General features: G+C 44.5%; 1 protein-coding gene across 2 annotated transcripts in view; it reads right to left on the bottom strand.

Annotated features, from left to right (window-relative positions):
- Window positions 1–464: 464 nt before the first annotated feature.
- SOBP (sine oculis binding protein homolog) overlaps window positions 465–18,811 on the bottom strand; it is a 111,023-nt gene continuing 92,676 nt past the window's right edge. For both annotated transcript variants that reach the window (XM_059842339.1, XM_059842338.1), the window contains 2 exons: window positions 13,007–14,961; window positions 465–604 (listed from right to left, as the gene is read on the bottom strand). In XM_059842339.1, coding sequence (XP_059698322.1) covers window positions 13,009–14,961 — 1,953 coding nt within the window. In that variant the 3' untranslated portion in view covers window positions 465–604; window positions 13,007–13,008. The remainder of the gene's footprint in view (window positions 605–13,006; window positions 14,962–18,811) is intronic.

The following is an 18,811-nucleotide window of genomic DNA, read 5'->3' on the forward strand; positions in this document are numbered from 1 at the left end:
AAAATAACAAGGAAAGTATATTAGCCAATAAAATATTCTAACTCTTCATTTAAAAGTGCATCATGGGTAGGACAGAGATGACTCTGAAGTGTTGCTACTCCAGTATTACCCCTTTCCCCCATCAAAACTTGAATAGGTCCAAAACCATACAATGCAAATCACGATTCTTAGTGTAGCAGCAAAACCACAGCAGTTTTTCAAAGGAAAAAAAAAATTTAAAAAAATCCGTATCATTGTCCAGTCTCAAATATCTGAACTTCGAAGTCAGTGAGGGAAAAGTACCTATGTTGGTCCATGTGGTTTTTGAAACCCGGGTGAAAAATCCCCCCCAGCAAGAAACGAAGAGGAAAAAGCGTTCCGAGAGGAGAAGAAGGGTGGTCGCAGGAATGCTGAGCACACTGTGTGGATCTATGATGTGCTGTCTTCTGGGTCAAAGGCACCCGTGGGACCGAGACTTCCTTGGGGGCTTCATGACAGGAAGCTCTTTCTTTGCTGGACTTTCAGCCAGAGGGGTGGTGAGCGGACCAGCTGGTGTCATTCGGTGCAGTGACGTGGTTTGCTCTGCTCCCTTTCTCCATGCAAGGTACCCTGTCAGTGAGCGATCCTGCAAAGCAGACAAGCAGAGGGGGTCAGGGAGAGCAGCAGGAGGCTCACTGCAGGCAGGCTGGGCACTGCCTGAGCTCACATCCCACACAGCCTCTTGCTGGGCAGGCAGCCAGGCCGTGGCACAAGCCCACTGCTCTGGCCTTGCTGGCCCCTGGTGCCTCAAGGGCCATTGGGACACGCAGCCTCCAAGGTTCCTGGAAAGGAAGGTGGAGGAACTCCTGTGATTTAAAGCTGGAAGCTGATATAATTATAGTTAATTCTGAACAACACCCTGGCAGCTCCTGAGTCTTGGTGTTTCTAGTGGATATGGGAGATACACCATTGATTTCCCTTGTCAGCTGGCCACATAAGCTACCTAGCAGCAATTATCCCCTCTGTCTCCCTGCACAGTGAGCTTTGGACTTTATCTCCTTGGACGGGATCTGCTGTCCCCTAGAGATTTGGACTAAAACTCTGCAGTACTTATCAGCCTTAGTTTTGGTGCTGGGGCACTCAGTCTGCTCCACGATCTCCCCTTCACAATGGCTCCTCTGCAATCCCTCTCAACAACGTGCCTGTATCCCCTTGCCAAACCTCCACCCTCCTTACAGCAGAGACTGGAAGGCACATGGAATATGTTGACCAGCATAAACTTCCATGGCATGGAGACCATGATATCTAGGTTAAGGGGTAACGTTTGTGCTTTCAGGCAATGTGCCCAGTGAGATGAGCTTCTTTGTGTGTACAGAGATCTGTGAACAAGAACTAGACTGAGAATTGGGATCTATCCACCTACTAAGGTGAAGTACACAACTGCTTTCTGTCACATTTTTTGGCTTGAAGTCTTGGTGTAAAAAGAGAAGCCGAGAAAATTAAAACTGTAATGTCTGAAGCCTTACACTGCTCTCTATTTCCATACATCAACAGAAATGAATTTCCAGCCCTCACTAACCAGTCTCACAGTACATGGTACAGCACAGACCAATAAGGGATTTGGGAGGGAAGGCATAAAGATGTTCAGTGGCTCTTGATGCTTTCTGCCTGGAGCAGAGCTGTGTAAGTTCTGTCTATTTTCCCCTGGTGCAGATGGACTCAGTGTAACAGGGTGTGCAGAAGGGCGAGAAGGACCTTCCCTGTTGACTGGCTCATATGGCAGTAATCACTTTTGATGAATGCATCTTTGTAGCAATCAAGTTACAAAATAAAAATCCGTATCAGGCATCGAAGGCAAAGTTCTGTAAAGAAATGAGAACACACCAGTCATCGCTGCTTCGGAGCTCAATGCTACGCACCTCGTGCCAGCGCTAGCGTGCATGACCAGCACAATAAAGTCAGCTATTTATATCTCCCCCCAAAAAAACCCCAAATTACTTTTTAGGAGAGAGACATATGCTCTTCACCCTAGCTGAACCTGCCTTCCACACACATCAAATATTGCTGATCAGATAGAAAAATTGCATCAACCACAGAAGAATTTTCATTAGGGTAAAGCCATGGAGCTGAACTTATGTGAGCTGTGCTGAGGTAAGCACACTGGGTTTTGCTTGCTTTCCAAAGTCAAGTAGGGCTGGGCTGATCCTGGGTTGGAAGACCACCTAGAAGTTAGAGGCAGGCTGTAGTTCAAACCCAGGAAGCAGTATGGAAAAGATGAGGGAAAGAGAACAAGTAGGAAGGCTCTTTTCTGCCCTCTTGTTAATGTGGGGGGAAGGAGGATAACTCAACTGGATGATGACCCAGCTCAAGCAGGTGGCTTGGAGGTTCCTCTGTGTGGGCTCAGATAGTGATGCAGTGCTTCCATGCAACAGGAGAGAGCTGCACTGGTGCCCTGCATGGCTGTTAGTCAAAACCTGAGCAATTGGCAACTGTGACACAGGCTGCACTCACCCACACAGAGCTTCCTCTTTGGCTGATGCCCGACATGTGAGGATTTAAGTCCTTGCTCAGAGCAGCACAGAATTAGAGCATGGCAGGTCAATTTGGCAGCTCAGGCAAAGCCTCCCCACTCTTTGTTCCCTGCAGTTACCTAGCTATTTGCAGGTGCTGTTGCAGAGCTACAGCCCTTTTGTTCTGTGGTAGGAATCTTGGTCCTCCCTCGTAGAGCCAAATGCTGGAAGTGTTCCTCACTTCCCTGCCCTCCATGCTGAGGAGCTGGGTGGCTCAGCTGTGGGGAGATGTCCTTCTTCTGCTCCCCCACATCCAAGCACTGATCCCAGTGTATCTGCTCCCAGCACTGCCCAGCAGCCGAGCCCGGCAGCATGCTCCTGATGGCCTCCAGAAAGAGCTGTTTTTCCACAGTGTCCTCCCCAGTCATGTCCTGCTCCCTCAGAGGGGCCATGTCATTGACATGGCTTTGGACTCATTCACACATCCAGATGCACACACAGTTTTTTCCATGGTTGCTTCCCTGTCATTCTATGCCCCATTGAACATTTCTGTCTCCAGATTCACATCTTATTGTTCAGGAAAAATCAGAGACTGGGTGGGGAAGGCTGAAACAACCGTTGATGTGGACTGGCATGGCAGAGTTTCCATGATTTAGCACAGCACTTAATTCACCCAGACAATGAATGCTGATGTGCTAAAAGAGGCCTGGTTCATCTGGGACATGCATGGCCCTAGAGTAAAGGCACTGCAATTATTTTCTCAGGGAAACTGCTCTGAAGATAAACCACAAGAGTGCAGCTAAAGTCAGCATGGGAGCAAGCTCAGCCCTGGAAACACTCGGGAATCATCTGTTACTTGTAATAGTTCTGTAATTTTTTAATTTTTTTTTTTTTTTTACAATTCTTAAAGCAGTTCAAGCTTCTTCATTAAAACCTTCCCCTTTGAATACTCTATGATTTATCTTTCCATGAGCTAACGGAAGGGATGCCACATTGCAAAAGACAGGGAGGGCTTTTAGCTCAAATGGGAGAACAAGCTGAGTCCTTAAGCATCAATGCTGGATTTCAAAGATAGTGATTTCCTTCTGCTCTGACCTTGTAAGCTAAAGATCATCCTCAGCTTTGGGTCACCTGTGGAACACACGATCTCCCTTCTACTGAAACATGAGCTGCAAGCTGAGCAAATGTTGTGACTTTAGGGAATGCATTGGGGAAGAGCCCTGGGATTTGCCTTCTATGCCTAGGGAGAAGAAGTGGTAAAGACACCCCCAACTCTATGAATTGTTGCACCATTTTCTCCAGGCAATTACTGACAGGGGGAACCCTGGTTTATATTTTGGGGCATTCTGAGGTATGTACATGGATCATGCAAAGAGGAAAATGCCATCAGGGTTTTGGACTTCTAATCTCTAGCAATTAAGGAAGCAATCCCTATGGCAGACCACAGAGCTGGCCAGGGCCAGTCCTGATTGTAATTGGGTGTATCTCCACAACAGCAAGGCAGCCCAGTCTCCCCCAGTTAGTGCAGCACCAGTGTGTGTGCCAGCCTTGTGAGTAGTGTGCTTTGCCCCACTGGTGTGCAGATGTGGCAGAAGATATGATTTTCCTCTGGAAAAAAAAAACAGACAAATTTTAAACAAATTCTCCCATTCTAAGTTGGGATAAAATTGAAATTTTGCAAGGTACTTTAAAAAAAAAAAACAAAAAAGCAACACCCTCCCAACCCCCCAAACAAACAAACAAAAAAAAATCCAAACCAAACTGAACCAAACAAAAAAAAAAAAAAAAAAAAAAAACCAAACTGAAAAACTGAAATAGAAGATCAACCAAATCCAGACAGTTTCTACTCTCCTTTCCTGAAAACAGGCAACAACTGTGATGCGATAACCCTTCTTTAAACCTCCGATTTTGTCTGAATCAGAACAGTAACTTCAACTTGCATTTCAGCAGTCTCCTGTGAGCCTAAACCACTATTCCAAGGTGCTTCCCAGTTTTGTTATTCAACCTGATCTCTCCAGTAAAACCAGTAAAATAGCCAGAGAAAGGCAGTTTAACTGTTGGTGGTGGTAAGGAGGAAGGTGAGGACGGGTGTCTTGCTGAGCCACAGCCTGTACCTCCCTGAGAGAGTTCCCCTTCTCACCTGGGCTACACCTGGGCCTGGCTTTTTAACCTGAAACATTATTGTGGGCCACAAAATTATAACAATTACAATTACAAAACTTTCTGAAGCAGCAATGAACCTTCTTAGTGAAAAGTTTCAGCATCCAGTATCAGGAAGCAATCAACATTTTCCCATTTTCCCATGAACAACTCCACTGTCCACAACCATCCAGGACTTCATGCCTGGCACTGTCCTCAAGGGGTTTCTCCCTGGTTTTCACTGCCCTTGTTCTCGTTCATTTCAAGTCTAAACAAGAGCAGATGCAGACTCATCCAATAGCAAGGGGGCACACACAGGTGGCAAAAATGTCACGTGGATTATCTTGTGGGAGAAAGAAGAAGAAAAGCTCATCCAGAGCACATAAGGAGCAAGTGGGTGAGACCTGGCATAGACCTCAGTACAGTGTCAGGCACCTTAGGGCATCTCCCTTATCCTCAGCACTGAAGTGGGTGCTAAAAAACCTGGATTGGGCCCAAACACTGCTTTAGATTTTCTCTATTTCTCACCCCAAGAAAACAGGAACAATGTTTTTACCACCAAGATAACCATTTCAGCAATAATTGGCAAACTGCTTCAAATAAAAATGAACTGGCATTTTAGCTGATCTTTCAAAATTAGGGTCACAATTCAAATTTTCAGTGACTTCGTCATGTATTCTTTCTAGTCATGTTCAAGGTTCTCTCAGTTGGAGAATTCCTGTGGGGAAGGGCTTTTTTTTTCTCCTCTTTTTGGATAAGGAACTTAGAAGTTGCAGCACAAGTAGTTCATGAAACCTTATAAATATTTGGAGCATAAGCAGACGACACAAAGTTTTGCATTTAACCACGTGGGCTCCAAATAAATAGCTGAAAATTGCCTTAACCATAGGTTTCAATATCAATCACCTGATGATGGGATGCAGATCTTTCCAGAGAGGTCAGAATTCCGTAGTTATGTCACTCAACACTACCCAATCCGGAAACCCCCTATTTCTTAATTTTATTTTTTTTTTTTATATCTGCCTTAATAGAAGATGATTACATTATACTGCATGAAAGCCCAAAACTGGGACTGGGAGATGGAGCACAGCAGGGAGTAGGGGTGTCCTCTCAGCAAATGCACTTCAGCCTCTTTGCCTTTTGATAATTTGTTATTGAAGGTTGGCTCGAATTTAAGACAGCACTGTTTCAGAAACACTTGGAAAAGCAAGCCAGCTGCAGGGCGGATATCATTACAAATTGAGACACATGTTGTACAGGAATACCATTCTTCTCAAATACCAAAGTTGTGTCTGGGGAAGCAAAGCCACGCAAAGGAGTCGGAGGCAGGACCTCGATCTGTAACGTGCCGAGGGCCTTCAACTTGCATTAGAGGCACCAAGCACTGAGTGCACACAGTACTGAGCAGGATCAAGCCCAGATATTCAATCAGCTGTAATTTTCATGGTAGAAGCAAACATTAAATAGTTGAGGGTTCTGCAGAATGTTAGAGGTTACTCCAATTCATGGCTCTCACGAGATGATCACACACGTTTCCAAAGACAACTTTCAGTCCTGCGCGTGCACTGCAGCTCATTATCAAAATAATGTCAATAAGGTCATCATTAGGAGGTCACAGCTGTGAGGCTTTGACTGGTGGAGGGACTCAGAAACGTGCTTACCTTTATGGGACCAACAGGAGAGACTCAGCAGGTAAACTGGAAACAAAATTGCTTCAGAAAGTCTTGCTCGCCACTGTCTGATTTCCGCCTGATTTCTTGCTCAAAGGGCTTTGTTTCTACTTTTCTTCAATCTTCCACTGTGTTTTCTTAAGCAATAATTTAATTTTATCTTAAAACCTATACCTCACTGCTTGAGTATGTCTAACCAAAGTCCTCAGAAATGTTTTGCTCCTTTCTCTGCCACTTTCAGGTACTGCTTATAATTCTGTTAAATAGTTTATAATCTTCTCACAGTAGTTCAGAGCTCACTGCTCCGCACTGAGGTTGGCCATGGTGTTTCAGGGTCAAGCTTCACAAAGGCTGTGAGGTGCTTAGCTCCTCATCAGATTTCAGTGGCAATCAGGCACATACCATCCAGCATCTTGGCCCCTACATGTCAAGGCAATCGATGTCCAGATGATGTTTTTACAAGTGTTTTTACAAGAGTCTGCTTTACTATGGTCTTTGTTGTTAGGGACTCTGTATTTAATTATGAGTTGTGCTTTCCTTCCCACCCCCATAAAATTTCCCTGTACCACTGACTTGGGTAGCTCGACAGCACAAGGACAGGCTGATGAAGAGCTCAAGTCTCCCCACAGGGCTGTTTCACACTTAACACTTTTCAGTGCAGCCAAACCCGCTTTGAACCAATTTAAATAAGAGAAGCATTTTAGACCTTATAAGCATGAAAGTGCCTGACCAGTCTTTAAAGCCTGGCAAAGAATTATGAGCAAGCCATTGTTTCAATATGAATGTGGGTTGCACCAGCTTAGGGAATGCATGGTGCTTATTTCAGTTCAAATTATTTTAATTTCATAAGACAATTAAAACAATTAATGGCAAGTAAGCACCAAAATTATCTCTGAAATTGGTGGTCTGAGGTCCTGGGAGCTGTCAGGTAGGCTACAGTCCATAGGTGTCACAGGTTCTTCAGGTTTCTCTGGGTGTGTCACTGGAGCTATGCCTTTTTTGGCTGTCAAGTTCTGGCCGTGTGTGTTGTTTGCCAACAGCCCTAGATGATTATTACCTTTACAAATCAGACTAGGTGTAGTTATTTTCTAAACTGAGTTCAAGAATCAGATTTCATATTTGAAACATGTGCCCTAGGAGGTTTTATAGAAAAGCAGGAGGAGCCCATCAGAAATCAGCACTTGCTCCTTTGATTCAAAGAGTGTGCAGTGATCTATGGCAGCGTACCACGAGCCTGCTATTTACTGCCACTGAGACGGAAGTTAGCACTCCCACACCCCGGCAGCAAGATGTGGGAGCTGAAAGCTACCCTGGAAGTATGTCATTTTATACTTCACTATTTTGAGAACCTTTTTTTTTTCTTTTCTTTCTTTTTTTTTTTTTTTCGCTGTGAAATCCTTTTTCTGATTTAATATACCTGAGAAGGTATACCGGCAATTTTGAAACATAAGATCACACTGCTAGAGTCGGGCAGCTCTCAAAGCTTCAGTTCCAAGCAAATGTGTTTAAGGTTTTGTGGTGTTAAAAGTCTCTCCTCTCCCCCTTTGGATAAATGGAAAATTTCTGTAGGCTCATAAGAAGCCAGGTGAAGGAAAACTTCTGAAGCAGAAGAGTAGGTGTTAAATGTATGAGTCCAATTACTCTGATGATTTAAATTAGTTTGGCACCAGTGGAACTATATCCAGTTAAAATTAGCTAAAGCTCTGGGCTGTAGTACCATGTCAACAAAGATGACTAACACAGAAACGTGTTCACATACAGAAAAACTGTTTTCAACTACATCTTTAAGGTCAAATTTTGTCAGAGCAAGCTGGGCAGAGGTAAGAAAGATGTTGGTAGATAGATACCACAGTGACAGAGGAGATGTAAAATCTCTAAGGCTAAAAAAAAGGAGGTTAATAGCTATGCTCCTTGCCTCAGGAATCCAGACCAGAGTAGGAAATCTCGTGCTGGATTATGGACAGAGGAGCTCAAAGTGGGATATATACTACTTCTGCTCTGAACTGGGTGCTCTGCATGCTGTATATTTTTACAAGTACAGTGCATGGACTAGACAGCTAAAGGTCTGGGTCTTTCACACAGCAGATGCTGACCCTGGGACGTACAGGTTGGCTCTGTAGGTGGCCATACACCTACTATTTCCATTACTTCTGAAAGAAATTCTGCTGTCACAAGCAGGAAAACTCCTTCCTTTCCTGACCCCTCTGTCCACAACACAGGATTACCCAACACACACACATACACACACACACAGAAGCTAGTTGTGAGTTTAGCATGTGCCACTTCATTTTCTCATTTAGTTTAACATAACTATCATGTTAAATCCAAGCAGACCTTAGTGTTTTCGTTTCTTTGCTTTAGGAAACATTGACATCAAAGCTGGCGGGTTAAAACTGATCCCGCCAGGGCATAAAGCATGTAGGCAGGCAACACTAACACTGCTAATTTTAGAAACTCACATTGCTCAAACTTGAAAATATAACACTCAACAGAGTACTCTTCCTAGCTTCATTCCTTTATCATAGCAGGACTTTGGCACTGAGACATCTTTTGATAGTTTTTCAAATTGCATCAAGTTAAAACAGCTTGACAGTCCACATCCTGATGGAGAAACTAAACTTTAACATCAAGGATTATGTTGCTGATTAGCACTTTCAATAATCAAGTAATTGGTACATTAAATAATCCAGAAATTGGCAACTTGCCCAAAAAGGTCACGCTTGCACTGATTCCTTTTTAGAGAGTCCATGTTGCTGTTACACGAATTCAATCTGTCTGTCCAGAACTCTAGCGTAAAAATATTTGGCTAATTTCCTTCTTGTCACACAATTTGATGGGAAATAAAATCCAGGAAAAGTTGCACATTAGAGCAATATGTTCAGATTTTCCAATTCAAGTAGGTGAGAAGCAAAAGGGAAAAAGACAACTGACTGGACTTTTTTTCTCCCAGGTTAGTGTGGCCTATGCTATCAATACAAACCTCCAAGGGCCCAAACCAACCCACTTGTTAGTGCAGCTTCTATCCTCCTTCTAATTTATTAGAATTTCTATGAGGTTGGAGTCTCTCTTAAGGTATCCTCCCCACAACTGGACTGTGGAAGAAGGGTTTTATCTCTCTGCTTCCTGAGGCCTGGGCAGGAGGAACTAACCCATGGGCATGGCAGAGGTCAGGGCTGCGGGGGCAAGAGGCTATACTGATGTTCTCCTCTCTCTATTGTCCCCTCTGCACAGACACAGACAGGCTCTGAGCTCTGCTCAGTCCTCACAGGCAGAAATCCCTCAGAGGGGAGGGCAGAAATCTAAGGCAGAGCCCTTCGGCTCTCCCAGACTGGCTATGACCAGCAATGCTGAAATAGCAAAAGGGCTCTGCATGAAACCACAGAGTCCTCACCTCAAATCAATCATCAGAGCTGCACAAATCACTTGTGCGTGCCTTGAGACGCTCAAAACCCACCCGCATTTCACTGAGGTACCCACTGGAATGAGATGGTTACCATGCTGTTTACTTCTGTAGAGTATTTGGAGCATCCTATTTCCCTTGGAGCACATAAGGACCCTGGTCTCCCATATCTTCTGCACAGAGGCTACTACTTTTCTTTTCCTGGAGGAATGAGGGGATGGACACAGACTAATAACCATCACCATGCCGTGCTACGCTGCTGCACAAGCCCCAGGGGTACGGCAGACACCTAGGCTGGGCTTCTTAACTTCCAGAGTCTATGTGGACATCTAGGTCTGTGCCAGTCACCCCAAGTTTACCTCATTGCAGGCAGAAATAGGCACTCCTAGGGCACAATTCATCTGAGCTGTCGTGGTTGTTGACTCTGGGATGAGCTCAGCTGTCTCTTTGTAGTGCCTGCTTCTCTAGGTTAAAGAGAGTTTAGACAATTAGCTCAGCTGCATCTTTGTTACAGATGTCTGTATTGGGTGAGATTAATCTTGCTTGGCAACCTGAAAACTTTCCTGTAAGACAGCCCTTACAGTGAGGCAAAGAAACATGAAAAACTCAGGACGAAAGGGAAAATCGCTATTGCTGAGGATAACCACAATGGCAGTTATTGACATTTAGAGAATGCAAAGGGCTGAGGACAGTAACTGAATGATAAAGAATCCTTGTCTTTACAACGCAGCTTGTTCAGTTTGCCAACTTTCTCTCTCAAATACTGTCTGTGATGTCATGAATAATCTTGTCAACAGGCAAAAATACACACCTCACTAAAGCCAGAAGTCTCTCTGAGGGTTTAGGCTCTGGCTTTGACTGACACTAAACTCTTCTTGGGACTGGGACCTTGAAGAGCCAGCACTGCTGCAGCCTGGATGGTCCAGGCAAGCAGAAATAGATGCTAAGAAGCAGCCTGTCTTTGACTACAGAGTAAGCACACAAATGTGCAAGTGTTCTAGCACTGTCTTGAAATAAGCAGCTATGAGGAGCTTCAATGAGGTGGGAAAGGAAGGGTTAACCATGGCTCTCCTAAGATTTAATAAAAAGGATACAGCCAAATAGCGGCCTTCTCACGAGATCAAATCACTACCCCTAGGTAGAGGCATGCATACATTTATGAAGGGAATCTTTCAAGCTCCAAAGGTAACACAGGGGTTTGCAATAAAGACATGGGTGCTGAGGGACATACATTCCATACCTCAGGGGTGGGTAGGAGGATCCCCACTAATAGGACCTAGGAGCGTGTAAAGATTTTAAATATTAATTTGACTTTCAAGTTCCTGTATATGCTGATTACTAGTCCAAGAATGTGATAGTTGTCCTCTCTTCTTATTAGTGTATCTTTTATATGTGTCAGCACATGCTGAGAGCAAAGAATAATGGTTGTATTCCACCGAAGAAAGTAAATAAATACTGTTGGTGATCAAGGGAAGAAATGTTTCCAGCCCGGCAACTAGCACAGGGAAGGCTGTATTAACAAATGAGAAGGCAGTCCTGGCTATACTATATATCTTTGATGGTGCAATTAGCCCACACTGATGGAGCAGGGAGATACTGCAATGGCCCAGATTACACAGCCTGCTGCTGCTATCTGTGGCTGTAGGTGCCAAACACCACTGCAGTCATTATTTGTGCTACCAGGAACAGGGATTTACTGTAGGCTACAGAATATTCCACGGATTGTAATGAAATCTGGCATGTCACCAAGCCACATCCGGCAAAGCATCAGTATTTTACTGCTGAACAGATTTCTTGCAACACCCACCATTTCCCCTTTTCCTGAAAGAAAAGGGGAAAAGCACATTCTCCGTGCTTGTGAATCTAAATAAATTCCATTACATTAGTTTTGTTAAGGAATATATTCAGTGCAGGTAGCACAGTGTGCAGCTGCAGTGGCAGCTGCAGGTTGAGCTCTGGGGGGGGCAGAGCCCAAGCCTGAGCACCAGGCAAGAGGGTGGGAATGGGCACTGATCCTTTCTACAACAAAGGACACAGGGTGACCAGACACCCCCAACAACTCCCCTGTGCTTAGACTGTGAGGGTATACAAGGCAAAAAACCCCAGGGGTTCCTTTGTTCTGGATCCCTACTCAAAGGCATCAACTCGAGCTGTTGTTTTGTTATTTATTTATTGCACCATGATGAAATTATTCTAATGATTGGGATATCTGAGAACTCTGCTATGGCAAGCCTGGGGTTGAGCCAGCGAGGAAACCTGGTCTGATTGTGTGAGTGTGGGGTGTGTAGCTGTGGAGGGGCTTTGTCCCAGCTCAGGTGGTACAAGAGTGACTGCCAGAGCTGTTCTTGGATGGTCAGACAGGGAAGATTCGTTATAAAGTTTCTCACTCGCAGGTTTGAAGCATCAGACACATACTAAACAAAGAGTTTTACAAAGGTGCTACGCTACCAGAGGGATTCAGTAGGCTGGAAATTGGAAACAAAGGATGAGAGGTTTCTGCATCTGGAGCACTGCCCTTGGACAAGCCATGGGGGTTGGTGGAGTTACCCATATCTCTGCCTTGCTTTGCAGCCCTACCAGGAGCCACAAACATACACCAAGCACAGGGCTGGGGTAAATCTCAGCTGTTTTTCTAAGGGGGAGGCCTGCACCAAAGGCAGATACATCAGGAAGGGCAGTAAGGCCCCATGGCAGTGGTTTTGCTGCAATAAGCTATAGTGGGCAGGTCCCAAACAGCAGGCAGTCCCTAAGCACCAATACATGAGAAAGGAAAGCCCATGGAGAGGAGTTCAGTCTCTCGAGAACAGCTCAGTGGAAACCCAGGATGCAGTCTGGAGGCAGACCAACGTGAGATGGTTGGAGGTGACCACTTGCTAAGTCCATTGGATCTGAGCTAGCAGGAAGCTGCTGGGTCATCCGGCTCTATGCTACGCTGCAGGGCAATTTCAGTCATTGTGAAGGCTTGAGCTGCTGTGTAACTCTGCTGGAATAAGTAAGCAGATTAATGGCCCAGACCTGTACCATATTCTAGGCAGAAAACCACTGATTTTGACACACACAGCACAATAACTTCACAGCCAGAACCATCAAGATATGTTCTGTGAGCAAAAGTGTAATGAGGCTGCTGATGAATGGAGTACTGACAAGTACAGATGCAATACAACACAAAAAACAGTACTACAACACAAATACCAGTAGTTTTCTGAAAGTGCTCATAAACTGGAATTTGTATCTTTCCGTTTCATAAAGGCCACATCCACACGAGTTTGCCCTCATACCTGAAAATACCGAATTCTATTCACACAGAAGGCAGTAGTGATTACACGAACCTTTACTTATTCTGATTTCGAATTCGGAGACACCTCCTTTTCAATGGTGGCTCCAGATCCTCTGGCCCTGTGCTGAGCATTGGCGTTGAGATAATGCACGGCGCAATAGCAGTCTTTTCTGCTGGTTTTGGCACAGGCTGGATCACGCAACCTGTCTTGGGCAGCATCCTCAAAGCATACGCATGGTCCTCGTCTGCTGGATTGTTAAGGTTCGGGTCCTGTTTGTCTCCCCCAGCCAGGGGCTCCTCCCCAGCCTTCTTGCCAGCCTCTCCCTCAAGGTGGCAGTTCGAGGCGCAGTTGTTCTCCTTCACGGACTCCAGCTCGCTCACCGCCAGCTCCTCCGGGGACTGGGGCTTTTTCGGCTCCTGGGGCGGCTCCGGGTTCTTGGAACCCTCTGTGCTCTTTGTGCCATTCACAATGACGTTGCACACCGCTGCGCCAGCTTCCAGTCCTGGCGTGCCAGAGGCCAAGGAGACGGGACAGCAGTGAGCTCCGTCACTGCACGGTAACGTTTTTGAGTCAACCGGGCTGCAGTTGTCCCTGCAGTCACTGCAGTTCCTTTTGTCTGAGCTACCAAAAGCCAAATTTACAACACTGTTGGGTTCACGTTCAACTTTCACTTGGGCGTGTAGAGCCCTGTGGATGACATTGTGCAGCCTAGACCGGTGGCCTACTGTTAGGTCTATCACACCGTCCTGTGGACCCTGTAGCACACTGGGGAAACCAAATTTACTGTTCGCTGGACTACAAGGTCTGACAGTCAAATCAACAACTTCATTTTTACTGTGCTCCTGAAGCACTTTAGCTTGATTAAGGGACTGGCCTGAGCAGCTCGGTGATGAGTCAGAGGATTTGGATGATCCTTGCTTTGACTCTCGAGGGGATGAAGAGCTATTGGTTGGCTTTGCCCCAGGCGTCTCGCTGGAGGTACTCGGAATGAAGCTTTCGCCGTTGCTGGAGAAGCCGTTGGGGGGTTTGGAGTCGTTGATGTGAGGGATGGGGATGGGAATGGGGATGGGAACGGGCAAAGGGACAATGACAGGATATGGCACTAGTAGAGTTGGGGGTGGCACCAGTGGGGCAAGGGATGGCAATCCAAAGTTCATCATCTGTGGCATAGGCATAGGACCATTTGGCATCATGCTGACAGGGGGGAAGGGAAGACTGGGCAAAGGAGCTCCGGGAGGGGGAGGCGGCAGCAAGCCAGGAGGATTCCCAGGCATGGTAGGTGTTGTGGGGGGATGGATATGGGGGGAAAGCATTGGCCTGTGCATGGGGCTAGAGGTGGGACCCATATTTCTGGGACCACCTGGTGGGGGACCAATTCCAGGAATCATTGGATTTGACAGAGGGCTGTTAGGATTTGAGGCATGGTGAGGTGGCCCACGAATAAACGGTGGACGGATTTGCTGCATAATTTGCTGTTCCATGAATATGGGCAGAGGAACTGGCCCACGGTTTGTCATCACCATGGGAGGACTGCGAGGAGGGACACCAATTGGAGGCACAATGCTAGCAGGTGGCTGGACAGAAACTGGTGGAATATTTGGATTCTCACTGATGGGAATAGGTTTGGGAACTGGAGTGGGGATTTTAGTGACAGAGCAGTTGGCAGTGTCAGACGGAGAGGCAGTGGTAGACGCTGATGGTCCAGGGCCTTGAATTTGGCCAGCTGCAGACGCTGGGGATGGGGCTTTTCTCCGAGCATCTGCTAGCGGTAGATTCCAAGAATCTGGAGTCAGCAGCTGCACCCCAGTGCCTTCTGCTTTATTTTCGACTGGAGGATGTAATGTACTGCACAGTCCAGCTGGAAGATTGGCCTGTGTCTCTTTGTAGAAAATGTCCATTTTGTACTGATTGAGACATTTTGCACTGCAGAACTGAAGCCTTCTTTCCCCGTCCCCAAAATCGAGATACTCTTTTGTGTGTCTTATGTGCTTACACCAGTCACATACCTACAACACAGTAATAAAATCAAATCAGGTAAGAAAAGCAATCTTCTCTTCATAGTGTTATTTTAAAAGCCATTTTTCAGTTGCTAAACACATTATTTTTCTAACAGGAAAAAAGAAGTCACATTTGTGAAAACTGTACCTTTTTTTCCCCCCCCACATATTAATGAATTGAATGCCACTCCCTTTCCTGGCTCCCATCATCTCAGCTCTACCTTATACGATGCTTTATATGTCTTAAACCCTAAGCACAGAGAAGAATCCTCAGCTGGCATAAACTGTTATAACACACATATGTAAGCATGCAAAGTCCATATGAGTGTGGCTGTGATCACTGCTTGGTGGTAATCTAAGCATGCCTGTGCCATCTGAGATGCAATGCTACACAAGGAGTGTGAGAACTGGAAAAGGACTCAGAGAATTGCTGGAAATGAACGCAAACCATTCTCTGCTGAACTGCAGCACACAGTAACATTTAGTATTCTACCAAGGGTATCAAATAATAGGTTAGAAAGAGTGTGATATTTCAAAATGGCATCACAAAGCAAAAAGTATCATTGATTCTTTGCCCTTCGTTCCAAGGAGAAACTTGGAAAAAGTTGGGATATTTGCGTAAGGTTCGAATAGTCCCAATTTGTGATGTTTCAGCAAGCTGGAATTATTTTCTGAGCTGCTTGCCCACTCTTGTGTACAAGTCACTTTGAGTAAAACTTCTTGGCAAGCAAGGACCTGTTTAGCAACTTCTCAAATACTACGGCAAAAAGTTTGCATTGCAGGCTCAATTTTATTTTGTTTCTCTGCTTTCCATTTAATCCTTTTTTGTGTTGCTATTGGTGTGGTAAAGGCACAGCCAATTTTTTTTAAAAATAAGGCTGCAGAACTAATTAAGCTGTGAAAGGTTTTCCCAGTTGTAAACCACTAGACACCAAAGTTCAAAAAATAGTCATTCTAGGCTTCAGAATCCATTACTTCAGAGAAATTATTGTGATTTCATTAACACATTAATTTTGCAACACCAACAGCTCTCACAGATGGTGAAGACATGATCTACAATTCAAATATGACTCTTGTTTGCACAAATGCCTTTCCTTCATATGGCATTTTAAACAAGAATTAATATGAGTAATCTTGCCATAGCTATAAACAGATAAACAGATGTCAGATTTTTCAGTGCCTCACTTTTTTGACAGAATTTTACACACACAAAACCCCCCCAATTTTGTCATTTACATTAGTTCTCAAAATACTCCACTGACAGGGATTTTTGGTGCTTTCTATCAGCATGTTGAGCCTATGACCATGTCATAATATATCCTGGTATTGTTTGCTCTGCCTTTTCCAAATAGCCCATATTAGCTTGTTTTGAAATGACTCTATCTTTTGTACAAAGGAAAAAAATACACTAAAGACCCAAAGAAGACTATGATTGTGAAAAGACTGCATTAAAAGGATAATTAATTTTAATAACTATTGGCCATATAAACAATTCAAAACAACATATGCTGGGCATCTGATTACCCATCTCATTTAACTCTCAGCTTTCCTTTAATATAAACAGTGGCAACATTCTTGAGTTTTCAGTAATATATCTTTAATGTATATAGACACACACACACACACACACACACACTATATGCTATGGCTATTAGCCCATTTAACTCCTCCACCTTTTGGCTGTCCTGCCAGGTCACTGTTTGTTTCCCTCCTGCTTCCCTCCCCATTCACACACAAAGGCACACGCTCCGTCTCTTTTATCCCAACATTTAAACCAAGCTAAACAATAAGTTGAGAAGCAGCAACCCCTAAGTCAGCCCTGAAGTTTGCAAATGCAGGACACAGATTTTTAGCTTGGGCATGCAGACACTGTGCCCTGTAAGATAAAGCAGAGGGGCTGCTGGTGCTGCTTGACGCATGTGGCATCAGCAAGGCTGTATTTCCAGCATGGTGCCCCATGGCAAAAAAGGAAATTTCCTGGCGCAAACAAGTTCAGCTCTGCATTGAACACAGAGTGACGCTGTGTCACCCAGTAGAGCTGCTGCATTTACCTTAAAGTCATTTCTGAGTAAGAGCTCACTGCTGTAGCCACAAAATGCTACCTGTTTTGCATCTATGGAGTCAGGATGTACTCCACCACACTCCTCCTGCTGCTCTTGCCCCAAGGGCTGGCAAAGATGCAGAGGGTCTCTACATGTACCCCAGGAGCTGTAGAAAGAGATACTAGGAGCTCCCAGACAGCTCCTGAGGCAGGCTGGGGCAGGATGAAGCCCACCCTGGCCCATCACCATCTATTTGCAGTGGAAAGACAAGGAGGAGAGTGGCCTCAGAGGTGTCTGCAGAAAGGGATGGAGCAGGACTTCAGGAGCACCTGCAGTGAAGACTTGCCCTTCCCCTGGGACAAGGAAATAAACCTCCTTGTAAGCTCGCTGCCAAAGAAGAGCCTGAGAAATATGAGAGAGTAAACCCAGCCTCCTTATCTTTCTAGGAAGAGCCCCATCTGTGACCTTAATTAAAGGGACTGAAAGAGAAATACAGCCCCGCAAAAACTTGTGACATCTTGTCTTATAATTTAGTTTTATTAGTTAGCATTTGAAAAATTCACTGAAACACTCCACTGTATTATTGCTGCATTGATTTGTTTATCTCCAGTGGGCTCCTGTGTCTCTCCTGGCTAAACAAATATTTTCTCTTCTTCAGTAAAATATTTAGAAATCCTGCTTACAAATTCTCTACAGATTTCTCCAGTTTTCAATAATTTGGTAAGGAACAAGAAACTCTGCCTCACTCACATATTGATCACAGACCCTTCTGTATATTTTACCACTAAATAAAATTAATTAAAGCCAGAGAAATTAAAGGCAGCAAATCTATTCCTCTGAATACCCTGCATAGACAAAATATTCAATAATTATCTCACTGATTTCATGCAATATCTCAAAGTGTTGAAGCTACAACATCAGTGAAAAATGTCCATCTTCTGCATTCATGTATTTCAAAATTTTCTTTTGTTTTTTTTCCTTTCATTCTTTCTATTTACATAAGCAATCAGTCTGTGCTTAGTTAAGATAAAAAGTATAAAAATGTGGGACTCATATGCAGGTAATATGCAGATAATATGACACCTCACAATACCATACTAAAAGGCAGAAAAACAGTCTCTACAACAATGAGGAAATTAGTAGAGGAGAAAAAAAATATCACTTAAGAATTAATGAATCAAGTCTGTCTTACAGAATTGATCATTTAAGATGAGGTCAATGAATTTATGATACAAATGGCTATATCACTAAAGGTGATAAAATGCAGCAATATCATTCATTTTACATCTAACTAATGATGTGCTCAGAGTAATTACAGATTTCTTCTAAAAGCCTGCACTGATTAGTTCAGATGTGATAGGTAAAACATATATATCTCTCCATTCAATAAAATAACTTTTTTTTATCTGTAGAACACACAGCTGATGTCTTATCTTTTTAAGCAGTTGCATTTTGTACAGAACATCACTGTTCTTCACAACCAGCTCAGAATTTCTCTGCTCATGTATTCCTTTTCCTTCCCTTTTCCAGCCTCATCCCTTCCTTTCGTTGTACAACCAAGAGAAGAGCTAATGAACTGTTGCAGAGTGCTTATTATTGACACTGCCCATTGGATTTGGTAGTGCTTACACATGGCAGGAGCTCCCTAGGTTTCAGTGGGATTAGTCACAAGCATTAATGCTGTAGGATCACATTTGGAGGGCCTGACCCAGCACCAGTGGAAAACAATGAAGCTCCTCTTTAATGCAATCCATCAGCTTTGGGTCTCTTGCTTAACACTGGCCCTGCTCACCCCGGAGTCATCAAGAGCTTTGCTC

Source organism: Haemorhous mexicanus, chromosome 3 (assembly GCF_027477595.1).
Source record: "Haemorhous mexicanus isolate bHaeMex1 chromosome 3, bHaeMex1.pri, whole genome shotgun sequence".
NCBI lineage: Eukaryota > Metazoa > Chordata > Aves > Passeriformes > Fringillidae > Haemorhous > Haemorhous mexicanus.